General features: G+C 34.1%; 1 protein-coding gene across 4 annotated transcripts in view; it reads right to left on the bottom strand.

Annotated features, from left to right (window-relative positions):
- The window catches only part of DYNC2H1 (dynein cytoplasmic 2 heavy chain 1), a 161,963-nt gene that overhangs the window by 132,806 nt on the left and 14,675 nt on the right, over positions 1-14,482 (bottom strand). For all 4 annotated transcript variants that reach the window (XM_039385508.1, XM_039385502.1, XM_039385505.1 and 1 more), the window contains exons 16-30: positions 12,642-12,781; positions 12,324-12,552; positions 11,755-11,882; positions 10,385-10,500; positions 8,991-9,118; positions 5,868-6,017; positions 4,902-5,107; positions 3,814-3,969; positions 3,608-3,722; positions 2,899-3,069; positions 2,338-2,720; positions 1,469-1,601; positions 1,261-1,378; positions 985-1,097; positions 776-895 (exon numbers count right to left, since the gene is read on the bottom strand). In XM_039385508.1, coding sequence (XP_039241442.1) covers positions 776-895; positions 985-1,097; positions 1,261-1,378; positions 1,469-1,601; positions 2,338-2,720; positions 2,899-3,069; positions 3,608-3,722; positions 3,814-3,969; positions 4,902-5,107; positions 5,868-6,017; positions 8,991-9,118; positions 10,385-10,500; positions 11,755-11,882; positions 12,324-12,552; positions 12,642-12,781 — 2,406 coding nt within the window. The remainder of the gene's footprint in view (positions 1-775; positions 896-984; positions 1,098-1,260; positions 1,379-1,468; positions 1,602-2,337; positions 2,721-2,898; positions 3,070-3,607; positions 3,723-3,813; positions 3,970-4,901; positions 5,108-5,867; positions 6,018-8,990; positions 9,119-10,384; positions 10,501-11,754; positions 11,883-12,323; positions 12,553-12,641; positions 12,782-14,482) is intronic.

Below are 14,482 nucleotides of genomic sequence, written 5' to 3'. Positions count from 1 at the left end.
CAAGAACTCCAACATGCTCGGTTCCTCTAAAGCGCCTGTACACCAGTGCACTCATTATGGGGAACAAACATAATGAGTTAGAGATCTGTGTGCAGTTGCAGGGCTCTGATCTTATTGGGAATATGGAGATGTGGTGTAATGACTCCCACAGCTGGAGTGTTGCAATCAAGCAGTACAGGCTCTTTAGGAAGGACAGGCAGGGAACATGAGGAGTTGGAGTTGCCCTTTACATAAGGGAGCAGCTGAAGTGCATGGAGCTCTAGATGTCCCTGCTTGAGCAGGAAGTTGGACCAGCTGACCTCTAGAGGTCCCTTCCCCCCACAGCCACTCTGTGTTTCTGTATGATGCTCTCTGCTATTGGTCAAAATCAATAAAAGAATTTCATATTCATTACTGTTCCTGCTTAGGCGGCTAAGCTTCAGAAACTCTTATCTACTTTAATCAGATCCAAAAGGGCTTTTTAATGTTACTAAGTCTTCGCAGTCCTGCATGAAACATTCAATACCAGCTAAGATCAAGATTTATATAAAATTTAATAAATAGACAGATGTTAGATCAGGTGCTATGTAAAAGACTTGAATATTTCAAATGTTTACAAAGGAATTATAAGATCACATATCTTTAAGAATTTCTCTATGCAATAAATGAGTAAAATGGATTTGTTAAGGGTTATATTCTTTCAAATCCAAATATATACTTGTTTATGAGATTCAAAAAAAATAACTTCTTTGGTAAATCTAAGACTACATAGTAGCATTACTGGATGAACTACTACCTGAGAAGGGAAGAGGGATGGATCAATTGAACCTTGTGATTTTTTCCCAGCATCAACACAGTCAATTAACATTTTTTTCAGGGTCTCCTTCATCTCCAAAGCCAAACTGTTTAGCCACACCTGACAAAGAGATGAAAAAAACTCAAAAATTACATTACAAATTAATTTCTCAAAGACGCTTAAACCAGACTGGTATGTGATTTTCTTACCTCCACATCATTTGACAGAAGAATTTTATTTCTAAGTGGCACAGTTTCTCCTTCGACAGACTTCATGGCAATTATGTGTTTAAATTCTTTATCAAAGCTCACACTATTAATGCCTAATAATCAGAAAACATCAATAAACTGTCAAAGTCAAACATTAATTCCTTAGTGTCTAGTAGTGGAAAAAAAAAGGAAAAAAAAGCCTGCGACATATTATTTAGCTTTGAAGAAGCTTATTTCTAAAAAAGTACATTTCACAAATGAAGATTGATGTATTACCAGCAAAAAGTTTCTTAAGATGAGACTGAATAACCAGGGGATTCGTGGACTGTCCTAGAATTTCTAACAAGTCATCATCTCCAATGAAATAGAATCTTGGAAATGCTGAGCGCTTTTCCTATATTAAAACAAAATAAATCAGTTTTGTTGACTTAAATTCAAACTTACTGACATTCTTTATAAAAAACTCTGTTAATGTTGACTGTACCTCCAAAAACTCATTCAAAGATTTCTGACATCTCTGAAGCTGGTCAAGTATGGTAATTAAGGTATTTTTTATTCCTGTCCGGGCATTCAGTGATGTTACCCTATTGTCACTCTTGATATCTGACATAATGGATCTCGACAGAAAAAAAAAGAATAATTATTAAAACCATTATAATTGTAATTTAAATATTATATATTAGTTATGTAAATAAAAAATAACACACAGGGAAATAATATAAAGAGTTGATATATAACTTTCAGTTTTCAGTATTAATGATGAAATACTGCAGAATTTACATCAATATCTCTCCACTGTAATTTAAAACCAACTGGTTTTTGCTAAAATTTCTCTATTCCAAGCCAAGAAAATTCAGTTCTTGTCTTTTATTTCCTTATAAGTTATTTCAACTCAAACCAAGACAGATAAAGGTACATATCTTACTATATGTCTAAAATCTACTCCCTTTTTATCTTTTGACTTGTTTGGATCAGATAAAGCATCTGCCTCTCCCAAAAGTCTATCTGTGTACTTTCTTAGTGAAGATAGTGCTTGTCTTCAACATGATTCTTGAAAAAATAATTATATCACCTCTACTGCTGACAAGACTAATCTTGTGTTTGGCTGCCTTGTTTATGATCTTTTATGTTTCATGTGATTCCTTTCTTCACAAGCACCACATTAAATGAAAACATTACCACCTTTATTCAGATATGTCACTCTCGCACATATATAACTACTGAATTACTGTTGTTGACCGTCCTCTCCATACATATTCCAATTGTTCCCATATATTTTCACCATGAAAAATGTTCTAGACTACACATGTCAAAGATATTAGAAATAAATAAGTCTCACTCCATAACACTAACCTGAAGTTTTCATCAACTCTGTTAAAACGAGCCTGTTCTTTGGGTAGAGCTCCACGACCAAATATCGGTTCCAAATAGACCCATTTCCTTTGAATTTGGTTTAAATTCTGCAGATACTCATCCAAGTCAGCTAGCTTTTTTTCCCAGATGGACACTTTATCTTCAAAACCTTTGTAATATGGAGAGTCCTTAAGAGACTGTAGAAGACAGCGATGATCTCCAACTTGGTTGACTATGTCCTTCCAGTCTTTAATAAGCCTGATAGTCTTGCCTTGGCTGTCTTCATAATCCGTTAACATAAAGACAGCTCCAACTCCCCAGAGTTCAAGCTCACGTAATGCTTCTCTGATTGTGATTTCACCTTGGGCTCGACAGTTCAAATCCTATTTAAAAGCAAAAATAGATTTCATATGAAACTACAGAGCTTGCAATAAACTTTCCATTCAAAAATATAATGCAAGCTCTACTCCTATAGTAATAGCATTGTATGCACAGAACAACACATATGGCATAAAAGAAACCATAAAAAACTATAGTTCCTTTATCTGAAATTATTCATACCTTAAGTTCCATTGCTTTTTCTATAATGGCATCCGTCACTTTCAATAGGTCTCCAAATAACAAGCCCTCAAGTGTAGTGCCTCGGGGAAGACCCAGAAGACGAAAGAGATCCAGCCAATGGTCTGGAGAAAGATGTTCTCCCCTGACATATTTTAGGAGTGGAATTATCATCTATAGAAAAAATGCACATGTGAATCCATCTAGTCTTTATGAAAATTGCACCTCTTTGATTATAGACTGACATGCTATTTAAACAAAAAGAAAAATTAAATTCATAAACTGAGGTACATTTTTTCCAATTGCTGGATTTAAAGTTTAGGATTATAATTCTGAAGAAAACTCATTATTAAACGTGTGTCTATGTAAGCTGCAATGATCTTCCTATTCACTGTATGGAACTAAAAGGTTCTCAAAAGTAAGTGAAATGTGCAAAACAGTATCAGAAGATATTTTGTTAAATTTTAACTGATTTTATTGTAAGAAATTAACAATGAGCTAGAGAATGAAGTCCACTACCCACTAATACCACACCATTTTTTGTTTCATAGGCCATTTTGCAATTCATAAAATCATAGAAATATTTGGGTTGAAAAGGACCTTAATCATTCCAACCCCTCTACCATTGGCAGGGACACCTTCCACTAGACCAGGCTGCTAAAAACCCCATCCAACCTGGCCTTGAACACTTCCAGGGTAATAAACATCTTACTTTATATTTGTCCACTTCTTTTTGCAACTTTACTGTCATTACAGTATGTTCTTCCATCTTCCTCATTTTGTCATGCCAGTGAAACAAAAATTCTTCAAATAGGTGTGTTTTACTTCTGCATGAAAATCAAATATAAAAAGGTTATAACAACACAGTACTACAACCACACATGTATGTCAATTAAAAATAAAGTAACAAAATCATACCTAAAAGTAATCCAGTCTTCTTTGGCTTTTTCCTGAAAACCTTCATAAAACTCTTCATACAGTGCCCAGACTTCTGCACAACTCTTAATATCTTGACTTACAACTTCTGACAATGAGAAGTCAGGCTCTTCCAATTTAAAATGATGGCATTCTTCACTGAATAAAAAGATCACTGTATTATGGATTACATTATTCTACTGTACATTTATCATTTAAGAAATGGTATCCTACAGAAATAATCATATTTTTTTAAGAAATGTTATTGGCTTTATTGAAGAACACTGTTGACAACTCCAATTTCCTTATAGTCTCCTTCTTGAATAGAAATAATAAAGGAATATGAGGGATAACTCTCCTACACAGCAATATTCTCCCATATTGCCAACTATTTTCCATAAACTGTCATTCATTTTTTTACAAGAAAAGTTAATTAATTTGTTCCCTAAAAAAGAAAGCTTGAAAGAAAATAATTTTGAATTGATTTTTTCTTTCTGCTGGGTAAAAAGAATATGCTAATTTTATTTACAATCATTTACTTGCCAAGGTAAGAAGTTAAATAGAAAACTTTGTCCTCTCAAGATCTCTAATAATTTACTAATTATTATTTTTATAATATTTATTTACTAATTATTATTATTATTTGTTTACTGAAAGTAGACAGTCAGACCAGAAAAATCTTTTCCTTTTGCACAACAGTCTACCAGATAGGACATCTACTCAAGAAACAGGAGACGTGAGTTCCTGCCCACTTAAGTTACAAGAGGATCGAGGTCCTTCTTGGACCAATATTATAAACTTTCTCTCAGTGAGAATTTCAGAAGTCAGCATCAAACCTCCTCATGTGAAAGCTTAAGAGACTTCTCAAATTTTTCGTTAAAAAAAACTCTAGAAAAACTTGGCTTGAGAAATTCATGTTATGTAAAATCAACAAAAAGGACCCTGGAAAGCTAATGAAAAAGAGGTATTACAAATTAAATTCCTTATATTAACTGTTGTGATAAAAATTAGTTAACATTTTCTGAGTTACTATTGCTGCAAAAGATCCATACATTAGTGAATAAGATATACAGGGAAGTAAATATACATACATGAGTTTTTCTTTCACAGTTTCAAGTTCATCAAATTCTTTTTTTTTTTCCTTTATGATCTGAGCACTTTTCTCAAGTACATCCTGATCCCCTGTTTCAATGACATCATCACTTGGCTTTAGCTGATCCCAGCGTGCTTTAAATTTTTCCAGGTCTTGAAGATACATATTAATACGTGAAATCACATTTCCTTTCATCATTTCAATCTGTAAAGCAAGAGGTAAAATTACATTCCTTCAATGGTTTGTATCTACAACAATGATCAAAACCAAAATATCAACTTCAAAACTTGGTAACTACAATATGATCAAAAATCAAACTCAAAAAACTTCTTGTATAATTCCCCAAGAAACAGTCCAACTCTATTCCCCTGGTTTTGTGGGTTTTTTTAAAGGGGTACTATTTTTTTTATTACGCTGGTATTTGAGACCTATTTATTCAGCTCTGCTATCTATCTAGCCTGCACATTATAGTGGGTAGAAAAATTGCTGTATTTGTATGGCATACAGATATCCTCAGCAGAACTTCAAATGAGTTCAGTAATTTGCCTATAGGCTGGAATTACAGGACTGTGTATAGTTTAGTAAAGTTATGTGAAAAGAAAAAAAAACAGCTTCAGTACTAAAAGCATGATAAAGTAATGAAAACGCTATCTTTTAAGTGTTATCCTACTGCCTTCAGTTAACCATTGCATTTAAGTCATTTCTGTTACGAGAAAGTTGTTTTGAGACAAAAGTACAACATTGCAACATTCATTTCAGCATCAATTCAGCAGAAGTTTCACCTAGTTGCTGCTTAAGAGTTTAATTATTCTTCCTTTGAAAGCTCTCCCTCAACTCAGTAACACTGGTTTTAACACTGAATTGAGAATATTTACAGATTTAACCTAAGAAAAAAAGTATTTTTCCAGACTTATTCAAAATAATTTCAACATTTTCAGGTAAAATGTTAATCTTTCATTGTTACCTGTTCTGCAATCATAAGCTGGTGGCTTTCCATCATTAATTCAAATTTATCCCATGTAGCTCTTAGGCTACTGATAGTGTTCAAACCTGCACCAGCCACAGTTCGCAGAAGTTTGTTTTTATCTTCAGCCTCTTGAAATAGGAGAAAAATCTAAAATCAGAAAGATTAAAAATAAATGTGTATGCAAAAATTCAGCAAATCCTGTTTATCTAAACTATAAGCAAATATATATGAATCACCATGTATGCACAGATAATAAGATTATATACAGCTGCTTTTTTAATACTGCTTATAGAATAACATTAAAACATTGGAAGAGTAGTATCTGATTTACTTAGAGAAATTCTAAATCTTGATCCGGCCATGCGATATAAAGAAGTGAATGATAACTATGAAACAGATAAGTTTCCTTATACATTGCACAGATGACTCAATCAAATTGGAGAACAGCAGCAGAGCAACAGAATTCTATAAACATGTTTATATGTGTGCTGGGTCTGGTTGGGATGGAGTTAATTTTTTTCATGGTAGCTGCTATGGGGTCGTGTTTTGGACTTTTGTTGAAAATGATGTGGTAGTACAGGGATGTTTTAGTTACTGTTGAGCAGGGCTTGCACAGAGTCAAGGTCTTTTCTGCTCCTCACCCCATCTACCAATCTATGGGCAGGGGGTGCACAAGGAGCTGGGAGGGGACACAGCCAGGACAGCTAAGCCCAACTGACTCAAGGGATATTCAAGACCACAGGGCATTGTGCTCAACATAGAAAGCTGGAGGAAAAAGAAGGAAGGGGATGAGAGGGGGGGCATTCAGAGTGATGGCATTTGTTTCTCCAAGTTGCTGTAACGCATGATAGAGCCCTGCTTTTCTGGAGATGGCTGAACATATGCCTGCCCACGGAAAGTGGTGAATGAATTTCTTGTTTTGCTTTGATTTTGCACTGCTTTTGCTTTACCTATTTAACTGTCTTTATCTCAATCCATGAAATACAACCAGGCAGAGATATTCCATGCCATATAATACTGCCCTTTTCCTTCCTTGCTTCCTTCCCTCCCTCCCTCCTTCCTTCTCTCCCTCCTTCCTTTTTTTTCTCTTATACTCATATAAAAGAGCACTGGTTTTTGTGACCTGATAATGCAGAAAAAAAAATTCATCTTTTTTTCCCACATATTAAGAGATGACAAAATTTGAAAGAGAAACCAAACCAACTCTTTTAAACTATGTAAGTCAGAAGAGTCATCTGAGATAAACACACACAGTTCTACGCATTTACCAAAATGTCTGCTATGTAAGTTTTCCTTTAAAAATTAAGAGATAAGAGGCACTAATGCTAAGAAGCAATTCTCTTCAACATCCAAAAACTCTCCCAGAGTTCCTACAAAATGTAAATAATTACACCCAGCAGCTGACTTCATCACTGGGACTTGATTCAGTTCCTCACAAATACATGTTTCGGGCCATCTGAGATGTTCTAGGGCACTTGCATGGCCTCCAGTTGCAACTACGGAAAGGTAGAGGCCTCACAGAACTCCTCTGTTATGTCTGCCAGCCTTGTGAGGATGTTGGAAATGCATCTCAGTAACTCTAGAACTGCACTTTTGGGCAACTGGACCAGACTTCTGCTGGGTATATTAACAGCGCACGCACTGCAGACACCTGCACATACAGACCTAAACTCAAATGTACTCATTTAGAACTGAATCCTTCAAAGTGTAGATATTGTCCGGTTGGGAAGAGTTAATGTGGGTTTTGCAGAATTCCACAATTTTGTAGAACTGGAGCTCTTTAAGGACATCAGTAAGGGTATGGATGAAGGAAAATTAAATCATACATTCTAAATTAAATCATATATTTCCAAAAAGCTTTTAACACAAACCCTCACCTAAGGCATTTAAGGAAAACTGATAACCTTGATAAAAGAACAAAGGGCCTTGCACAGATAATTAATAAGGTAAAAGACAGAGAATGGCATTAGGAGGAGACAGCTAGTTCCTGCAATGGGAAAAGGTCACCCACAGAATTCTGTAAGTACCTGTGCTGGACTGCCCAAGGTGTTTTCTAAAAGAGTTGGAAAAGGAGACCAACCTGTGAGATGATAAAGTTTACTGATGATATTATGTCACTCCAAGCATTAAAATACTTCACCTGTGAAGTACTGCAGAATGAACTTAAAAGAAATAGGGACTGATGATACCAGTGACAAAAACTCAGGAAGACAGCCATGAAGTGATGTAAACATGAAAAAATAAATTTTACATGTACAAGTTGAGTTCTAAGCTAACAACTGAACTTCAGGCTTGATATCTTGGGGTTATGACAACTAATTTTAAAAAAATGTCAGCTTAATCTAAGCAGTAGGAAGTAAATCAAATGTTAGGAGTCACAGGAGTCAAAAAAATAATAAAAGAGGTAATATTTCTATTTCATCATATAAATCCATGGTTTATTCATAGCTTAAACATTGAAAAAATTCTGTTGGTCCCACAGAAAAGCAAACAGAAAGAAAGGACTTACCAAAAGGCAACAAGGATGATCTAAGTTATGTGTGGGTTTATGCATAAGAAAAGCTTAGGTAAACTAACACTCTTCAATCTAGAAGAGAGACGGCTGATACCAGGCACAAAAAAGAAGAATACAATCATGTGTCATGAAAAGGTCCATATCTCTCCAATATAAGACATAAATGGTATGAAGTTAGTAAATAGCAGGTGAAAAAAATATAAAAGAAAAGGTCCTTCATGTAATGGGTAATTGATCTACATTTCACCAGAGTATATTTTGGATGTCAAAATTTGGATGTCATGTATTTGCAATCAAGAGAAGATGAGGTAAGGCTGTCAAAAAGAAATCACTGAGTGTTACTATATGTTTAGGAACCATATAAAACTCAAAAAGGTTCTGGTTGGAGGTTAGAAGTAAGGACAAGTATCAAATACTCTGTCCCGATTTTATATTTTCCCATAGGTAAGCCACTCTACTGCTGGACACAAATTACTGTGTTACATGGACTACTGCCTTGCCCCTGCATGGTCTATACTAGTTATTATTCAATGTAAGTTTTCCTACTAGAAAGTAATTGCATTTTTTATAGCTGTTGTTCTAGATATGATAAAATGGTATCTTACCCCTTCTTTTCGTTCATGTAGGCTTAAATATTTTAAATTGTCTTCTGCTATTTCCTCTACAGTCTGGGGCCTAATCACTAATGTTTCCATGGCATCGGTGAGAAATGAAGAAACATCACAAAGGTGAGCTACATAATGGTGGAAAACAAAGTTATCATGGAGGAAATATAGGTAGTTTTAAATATCCAAGTCAGACAAATGCACAATCATATAACATTGTCATAAGTATGCAAAGTATTTGCTTAAAAAATTGCAGACTCCAATCTTACATACTACCTCAACAAAAATTGCACATTTGTGTTTACACATAGCTTTTTAAATGTAAACCGCTGCACCCAATGTATGATTTAGGCCATAAGTATCAGAGCCCCTTCTGAACATTAAACATAAATACACAAGGCATTTGTTTATATACTTTCAAAAGCTGTATAGGTCTTTTTTTGGGTAAACAGAGAGAAACAGATGTTAAAATTGCCTTTGGGTTCTTCGGGGGTTTATTGGGGTTTTTTTTTGGTTTTGGTTAGGTTCTTTTAAAGAAGGTAAATAACTAAAGCCACCTTGCTTTACATATTGAAAAGACTCAAAACCAAAAGCTTGATTAAGCTATAATGTTCTGTTTTCCTACCAAGGTAGATCTTTTTTGATACTGAGAAGGAAGCTGTACATTTCCAGGGAATCTTCCGGGAAAGATTCACCTTTCAGGCTATGGAAGTCATTCACTTTCTGCATAACCCCTGTTCTGTATTTCCTGTGATGATTGTTAGCTTTAGAGCACAAAGCATGGTTATTTCTCAAAATCTACGCATTATTCCATTTTGTCCTACTCTTCAAGATATAGATAGACCACCCGAAATTAGGGAAATGTTTTACATTCTTTAACAGTCTGTGTTTTGACAGTCTAAGTGACAAGTAACTCTATGAAATAAGTCTACGTTATTCAAGACTCTTCATGAAGCATTTCAGTTTGTAAAAGAAAAATCTAGTATTTTTAATTACAACATTTTATGATGTCTCCTCAAACACCTAAGTAACTTTCCTCTCTCAAACATCAAATAAATTTTCCTCTCTGAAACAACAAAGAAATATTCCTTCAGATAAAATAAACACGCAAAATAACGTTCATATGTATTCTTTTACATCTGGAAGAGATGTGGCCTAAGCAAGTGAACAGGAAAGACACACATGGACATCAAAGGGTCTTAGGTTAGGCTTGTAGTGAAAAAGTAATGTTGAGGAGCACACAGTAGTAACAGATTACTTTCTCTGCACTGTGATTTCTGCAGCTCACTGTGTCTGAGAGTAAAATATTTCTTTAAAAGAGTATTTACATTAACACAAATGTCCCCAAGTACAATAGAAACAAAACCGAAAATACTATCATTGAAGTTATTTACCTTGAATAGATTTCCTCAAAGAAATGACTAGAACATCATACAACTTCTGGATGAAATCATCAATTACAGTTTTGACAGGGTTGCAATTGACAGTTAAACAATCTATCCTGACGGTGCTTCAAGAAAAAAAAGACAGTAAATATTCAGTAGCATACCTAAATGTCAGTCTGTCTAAGACCTATGCGCATCTATAGTTTACCCTCATTTTTTTGCCTAATAAAAAATTTGCCTCATAATTCTACAACTAAAAGTCATAGCTTATTGGGAAAATTACTCATATTATTGAAATATTTACACCAATTATGCACATATATGCAGTTTTATGGGGACTGAGGTCCAATGTTCTGCTTCTCTAAATAGTTAGAAATTACTTGATTTTATATAACCAGTGTCACAAAATTCAAAAAGGCTATTACCATAATCAAAAAAAAATACTATCATTATTTGTACTTTTATGTCTTTAAATCTCAAATTTCCATTAGTTTACTAACCCTGCCTTCAATAGTCCTAAGAACAGAAGAAAAGCCATAGTGAGTCATTTCAAGGCCCCACATCTAATATCTCACAGTGACCACAAGTAGATGCCTAAAGAACACTAAGAAAAAGTCTACCTTATTTGATACTTTCCAGAGTATCCTCCCTCACACCAATATTTTCAACTCATAGCACTTCTTAGCAACATGTTGCTTCTGGCTATAAGACATATCAGCCAGTTAGTTTCTCTTCTATTCATCTCAGCCTGTCCAGACTGACGAGATCTTTACTACTCAGAATATCACTTAGCCAACAAGTTCTACTAGTCCATTCTCCAGAATGAAATGTCACCTCTTTTTCCTTGTTCTGAAAACAACTCCTTCCAGTTTCACTTAAGAACTCTAACCATATAGCACAGTAAATTCCATGGGAATATATGTAAGAATAAAAGCCTACACCAGCATGTTTTAAATTGTAATTTATAAGAGGTAATCAAATGTTTCAATACAGGAATTATTTCACGTATAAACATTCACTGTGTCGTTTGCTAACTGCCATATATATTTCTCATGTACAGGACTTAGTTAAAAGATTTTTAAAAATATCGCGTTTTGTAATATTTAAGAATCAACCCTGAATTTTGATGGAGTTTCCCATCATATCAGACTAATTAATTAAAAGTTTTCAGAGAAAATTGAACAGATAAAAGACAGTAAGCGTCTAAAAATAAAATGGAAAAATTAAAACCTTAACATTCAAAAAGTACATTAATATTTTAAAAACTCTAGAAGTTCTATCTATATCTTCACGTAAAGAGAAAATCTCTATTTTACTACTACCTTTAAAGTATCTGATAGAATACAGTGTTCAAACAAAAGAATAAAGTTACACTATACCTTGGAAGACGTTCTGCTTCTTTCCCTCTCACTTTTAATGCCTTAAAGTTTTTTTCCCAGTCCTGCTTGCTAGAAAGATGCGTCTCCACCAAAGACTCCATGTCTACTTGGCCAATTACGATCCACTCCTTCCCAACATCATTTTTCATTTCATGGAAAAGAAATATTTTCCAGAATAAAAAAAATGTTTCTCGATAATATTAAAATAATAATGTTTTCAAGCAACATTCTCTTTAACCTTAGTGCCCCTTCAATTACCTAGAGATTCTCTTTGTACAAAAATCAGGAAATACAAAATATTCACACATTTCAGGATAATCAAAACAGCAGGACTGAAAAGACAGCTATAATACACAGGTTTTGATGGGAACTGTACATGTATTTCAAGTTAGGCATATGCTTAGGTGGTTGACTAACATGGGTCGACTTACTAAGGTTTTGCTTATATGCCTTGCAGAAAAGGACAATAATGCACACGTCAATGCTCAATTATTTCTAGGGTATCCGAAGCATACACGAATACAAATCTAAGATTAAAAAAGTATGAGTCAGTCCAATACTGAAAATACCTTGAATTGATTAGAAACATCTGTCAGCCTTCTGAACAAATCTTCTGCTTTACTGAAAGCAGTCAGAAATCCATTTGCATTTCTTTCAGTCATAACAGTGAATATAGATTCATCATCTGCTTCACTTACTCCCCTAAACTGATTTGGAATAGAGATGAATCTCTTCATTTCTCTATAATATCTAGCTCGTACTTCTTCAAAAGGAGGTCTGAATTGCAACCGGCCTTGTCTAAGAAGTGAAACAGATAATGAAAAATTAATATTTTAATGTAACCTGAGCCTAAATACTTTCTTATAAGGCAAAAAAAAAAATCTTACTTGAATGTTAGATCAATATTTATCTCTGGTAAATTCTCATTGAGTGCTTCTAAGCCCATTTGATACTGATGCTCCAGAGCTTTGTAAAGTTGATGATTCCAGTGTTGTCTCCAAGCTTTCATATCATTCGATTTGAAACCCTAAAATTTAACAATGTTTATTTTTTATTTTATTTTATTTCTCAAACCACAATTATAAGCTGAAACTGCACACAGTACAATGTCTGAAGACTAGGACCTCAGTAAAGTTCACTGAAGTATCACGCCACTGGAACAGACTTTCCAGGGAAGTGGTCATGGCACCAAGCCTGTCAGAGTTTAAGGATCATCTGGACAACATACTTAAGTCATATGGTTTAGTTTTAGGTAGCCCCGTGAAGAGCAGAGGGTTGGACTCAATGGTCCTTGTGGGACCTTTCTAACTCAAGATATTCTTTGGTAATGTGACCAGTTTGAACATTAGGAAGATCTAGAGTTATTGCATTTATTTCAAAATAATATAGGAATAACAAAAAAAAACCACAAATCAGTGAGTCTCTATGGCAGTTCAGCATAAGAACTTCACTGAGGTTTACTATAAGATTCTTCAAGGTTACTCTAAAATGCACAGGACTCAGCTAGAAATAAGATAAAGAGCTGGCTGAATGAGAGATTTAAACCTATATTACAATGTAAGCTACCTTTTAAACAGTATTTAAAAAAATTTTTGTGTGTTTACACAGACCAATGTTAACTACTAAGTTAGCAAAGATTTTATCTCAAAGAATTCAGACTTTCGTTAGAATCTGCTACACTGCACTGTAAGAAAGTGTAAATCCCTATCTATCAAGTCTGTAAATGGTCTCTTACAAGTCGTCCAGGGATTTTTAAAAGGACAACATAAGCTAGAGAAGAAATTAGAAGCTTCTTCCAGCTTAACAGGTTCTCTTGTTTAATTGAATAGTGATTTAGATAGGGCTTTCGAGGTAGTCAAGGGCTGTTGCAGAAAGCTACACAGTTAAGGCCTGCCCTACAATTCAAGGCTGCCCAGAGGGAACTCTTCCAACAGAAAGATTCTAGAGATTAACAAAATCTGAAATTGTCTCAATTAAGCCTTCAGACAATCATAAATAGGGTTTAAGAAATATGTAAAATCTTGATGACAACAGGAGTAAGGCTATACCATCTTGTAATTTTTGGACGGTGAAAAAGATATATTTGGTTAAGTTTTATAACTTCAGTCAAAGATATTTACAAAATGGATAATACAGTTTTGTTAATTTTCCATCTAAATATATTCTGTAATACCAAAACAATTTTCAAACAGATCCTGAGGCAAATATAGATTATTTTCGTAAAATAAAAATCTGCAAACTAAACTTCAAAAGAAATTACAAACTAAAAGTGGAATCAATACACTTATTTATTTTTCTTATTATCCTTAGAAAATGAAAACAAAATTATAAGTAAAATACTGTAGAGATACTGCATTTATTTGACTGGCAAATACCAACTGGGTTTGCATTAGAAAGGTTAAGAACAACACATCCATCTAAGAATATAGTTCTTTGATTGCTGAAGGCTACAGGAAAAATTAAACTGACTGGAATAATACCTCAAAATAGATTAGGTGATGTAATATTACCTACCTACTTTAATAATATGACATTCTTAAACAAAATCTTTATCATCTTCATGATCTTAAAGGTCTTTTGCTACTCAAATGATTCTGTGATTCTACTCTAAAAGTTGACAGCTGATAAGTGAACAAACAAAAACTTATCTTTTTCATTATTTCAGGCAGAAATGCATTTTAATTCTAAATTTTATACATTTGTTCTATTCTATCCAGGGATCACTCAT

This window comes from Pipra filicauda, unplaced genomic scaffold, assembly GCF_003945595.2.
Source record: "Pipra filicauda isolate LSUMZ 115617 unplaced genomic scaffold, ASM394559v2 scaffold117_size3949168_pilon, whole genome shotgun sequence".
Taxonomy (NCBI): Eukaryota; Metazoa; Chordata; class Aves; order Passeriformes; family Pipridae; genus Pipra; species Pipra filicauda.
The sequence above is the reverse complement of the archived record's forward strand: the minus strand, read 5'-3'. Positions and strand labels throughout refer to the sequence as shown.